The 3,380-nt window shown below is 38.3% G+C and overlaps 2 protein-coding genes across 2 annotated transcripts; one reads left to right on the top strand and one right to left on the bottom strand.

The window, feature by feature from the left end:
- Nucleotides 1–646: 646 nt before the first annotated feature.
- LOC148204973 (uncharacterized) lies at nucleotides 647–1,192 on the top strand. Its single transcript, XM_088116586.1, has 2 exons — nucleotides 647–843; nucleotides 920–1,192. The coding sequence occupies exons 1-2, from the start codon at nucleotides 652–654 to the stop codon at nucleotides 1,190–1,192; spliced, it is 465 nt and encodes a 154-aa protein (XP_087972712.1). The 5' UTR covers nucleotides 647–651.
- A 1,047-nt stretch (nucleotides 1,193–2,239) lies between these two features.
- Nucleotides 2,240–3,380, bottom strand: LOC148204972 (uncharacterized). Its single transcript, XM_088097231.1, has 3 exons — nucleotides 3,220–3,380; nucleotides 2,891–3,148; nucleotides 2,240–2,810 (listed from the first exon to the last, which is right to left on the bottom strand). The coding sequence occupies exons 1-3, from the start codon at nucleotides 3,378–3,380 to the stop codon at nucleotides 2,240–2,242; spliced, it is 990 nt and encodes a 329-aa protein (XP_087953357.1).

Raw genomic sequence — 3,380 nt, 5'->3', positions numbered from 1 at the left:
AACAATTTATATTGGAAAACATAAATGACAGGTATATCGTTATCCTTATATTAAAAAATTGAAAGAAAAAGACAAACTAAAAGGGTGATGCAGCAAATCTGAAATGGATCTCACCAAAATCCCCTTTGGATAAATTTGTAAGAAAAAATAGATACATTAAGCAACAACACAAGAAGATCATAGTAATAAATAAATAAATAAATAAATAAATAAATTGTTGAGATTGTTACATAAATAAATAAAGGTTTAATCATTCACTAAGTCCCTATTTTCGCATGAAATCTCAATTTCGTCCCTTTCTTTCTGAAAATATCAATTGGGTCCCAATTTTATGAAAATTGCAACAAATCGATCCTTTCCGTTAAATAGTGTCAAACGGCGTTACGGTGTGTTTGACGTGGCACGCTGTTGTGGACGTGTTATCTGACGTGGTTGAAGAGAGCAGGAGCAGTGGGGCACGTGGATATTGAATATTTTATAAGTAAAAAGAAAAGAATTGTTTTATAAGTAAAAAGCACGTGGATATCGAATTAGGGATTCTTCTCAGTACTTCTAGGGTTCGGTTCGTGCAGATCGAATTAGGGATTGAGGTTTCGTGCAGATCGAATTCTTCTGAGTACTTCTACTGTTTAATCGAAGTTGCGGTTGAAGATGCATCCCTGCTCGTCTTCGTCATGCAGCGGGTGGCGGAAGCAAGATAGTAACGTGGTCTGTGGTGGTGCTCGAGGAGTTAAGAACAGCAATGGTAGTCCGTTGTGCTATTGTGGGATGAAATGTGTTATCAGAACTGCAAGAACAGTCAAGAACAGAGGCAAGCAATTTTGGGGCTGCCCTAAGTTCAAGGTAAGGTTTTTTGTTGGGTTTTTCGTTGTTCTTATTTTCAGTTCGAGGGTGCCCTGATTGGTGTTTTGTTGTACAGAATGGTGGTGAAGATGGTGGTTGCAATTATTTCACATGGTGTGCAGATCATGGGGTTATTGAAACGGAAACCAGTGCAAAGTGTGAAGGCAAGTCTGAGTGTTTGCTGAACAGAGAAGCAATGGAAGGTGGATGGAAGATTATAAGTGATTTGGACTGCTCTGTGAAGAAATTGGGAAATAGGCTTAATGTACTGTTAGGGATTGTCTGTGTTCTTGTTGTGGTGAACATTATTGTACTTACAATAGTGTTTTTTCGTTCACCATCACCATGATTTCATTGTAGTTATGATGGAATGTACTTAGAATGCAATGAACCAAAGTTATTTTGACTATAAAAGTTTGTATTGTTTGTAATTTTTGGTCATATATGTGACACTCGTTCTTATGATGGAATGTACTTCATGTTGATTTTGCATGTTTTCTCAGTTAGCGAGCATCCGTATCTAGCGTTCGGTTTTAATTTGGGTTGAATCTTAAAGCGTTCGGTCTGTGTGGTAGTGTTTGTAAGCGTTCGATTTTGGCGTTTTGTTATACTAGTGATTGTAACGTTCGGCAGACTCGAGTAACTTTTAGGCGTTCGTTCCTTATATGTGATGTTGATTTTGCATGTTTTCTCAGGTAGCGAGCGTCCGTTCGGTTTTAATTTGGGTTGAATCTTAAAGCGTTCGGTCTGTGTGGTAGTGTTTGTGAGCGTTCGGTTTTGTCGTTTTGTTATACTAGTGATTGTAACGTTCGGCAGACTCGAGTAACTTTTAGGCGTTCGTTCCTTATATGTAATGTTGATTTTGCATGTTTTCTCAGTTAGCGAGCGTCCGTATCTAGCGTTCGGTTTTAATTTGGGTTGAATCTTAAAGCGTTCGGTCTGTGTGGTAGTGTTTGTGAGCGTTCGGTTTTGGCGTTTTGTTATACTAGTGATTGTAACGTTCGGTAGACTCGAGTAACTGACCATCATCCTTATTGCTGGATACTCCATATTCACACAGGGCCAATATCATCACCTTCATTAACTGAAGCACTGTATAATAGTAGAATGTGTTGTTATTTCTGAGTCATGCCCACAGCAAAACAATTCTTTAATTAAGCTGAAGTAGTACATCAATGCACAGCAAAACAGTTCTTTAATATCAACATAACATCAATGCACACAACAAATAAATGGAACCAAATGAAGCATATCTGCTGAAATTTAATTAAGCTGAAGTTCCTACATAAAAGTGCTGTCATACAGACCAGAATATTACATCAGTTATCAACATAAAAGTGCTATCATACAGTACCAGAAATATTACAAATTTGCATCAGTTAATTCCTACTGTCTACTACGGTTGATTCCCAGAGTGATGTGCTGATGTACTGGGCTGATGTGCTGATGTATAGAATATTTCAGATTGTTGAGTGGATGGAGTTGCTTGGGTTGCTGATGTACTGGGCACAGTTCCTGGTTGGGTTGCTGATGGGCAACGAGTTCTGTTATGGCCATGTTCTCTACATATGCCACATCTCTTTTGCAAGCCAGATTTGGTCATTCTTGATTCATCCTTCCTCATTTCCCATTGCTCTAGCCTTCGTTTTCTCTTTGGTCGTCCAGGCATTAGTCTTTTGTGTGGTGGAGACACATCAGGATATGGAGTAATGTTCCACATGTTGGCTCCATTTAAGGGATATATGATTGTTGAATATGTCTCCTCATATTTGGACTTCATGTAGCAAGACTCAATAAATTGTTCTCCATCAATGTTGAGGAACTTCATTGCAGCCAATGAATGACAACAGGGGATTCCAGTCATCATCCAAGTTCTGCATGTGCATGAGGACTCATCTAGGTTGACTACAAACTTATCTCCATTGTTAGACATGTGACGAACTTCGAATAGCTTGTTGCCTGACCAACTGTGTACAAGAAGACAACAATAATTATTAAGCACAATAGTAAATTAATATATAACATAGAAGTGATTACAGAAATTTACCTAGGAATCCAATTTTGAGTTAAATGACATTCCTTTCTAAATCTGGATAGAATCTTGGGACAGATGGATCCAGTAAATGATGATAGGCTTGACCTGTTCTTTGCCCATCTTTGCATGAGGTAAAGCCGTATCGTCTCCAACATCGTAATGATGGGTTTACTCCTGGCAGAAACGAGGACACTGTTGAAGCCCTCACTCATATTGTTTACTAAGGTGTCAGATTTAGCTCTTTCAGTGAACCTTGATCTTGACCAATACCTACAACAAATAATAGAATTATTATTAACATTATATGAATAAGGAATTATGTTATACTTTTGAAGACTAACCTTGGAGGGATGGCAATCAAATGCTTATAAGCATCTTCGTTTACTGCTCTTATGTTTCTCATTTCCATCTCCCACGTTTGTGGATGTGTGGCTGTAGCTGCCCTCCACATTAAACGCTTCAGGTTTTTACCAGGGTATTTCTTCCTGAAGTTGGCATACAT

Source organism: Vigna umbellata, chromosome 1 (assembly GCF_029865625.1).
Source record: "Vigna umbellata cultivar VRB3 chromosome 1, Vumbellata_1.0, whole genome shotgun sequence".
NCBI classification, from domain to species: domain Eukaryota; kingdom Viridiplantae; phylum Streptophyta; class Magnoliopsida; order Fabales; family Fabaceae; genus Vigna; species Vigna umbellata.
The sequence above is the reverse complement of the archived record's forward strand: the minus strand, read 5'-3'. Positions and strand labels throughout refer to the sequence as shown.

What these genes read in the sequence shown, in the direction of transcription:
- LOC148204973 (XM_088116586.1), top strand. Translation starts at nt 652, where the DNA reads ATGCATCCCTGCTCGTCTTCGTCATGCAGCGGGTGGCGGAAGCAAGAT. An exon ending in GGGGCTGCCCTAAGTTCAAG is followed by an intron (nt 844 to 919) that starts GTAAGGTTTTTT and finishes TTTGTTGTACAG; the next exon opens with AATGGTGGTGAAGATGGTGG.
- LOC148204972 (XM_088097231.1), bottom strand. Translation starts at nt 3,380, where the DNA reads ATGTATGCCAACTTCAGGAAGAAATACCCTGGTAAAAACCTGAAGCGT. An exon ending in TTGATTGCCATCCCTCCAAG is followed by an intron (nt 3,149 to 3,219) that starts GTTAGTCTTCAA and finishes TATTTGTTGTAG; the next exon opens with GTATTGGTCAAGATCAAGGT. An exon ending in ACTCAAAATTGGATTCCTAG is followed by an intron (nt 2,811 to 2,890) that starts GTAAATTTCTGT and finishes TCTTGTACACAG; the next exon opens with TTGGTCAGGCAACAAGCTAT.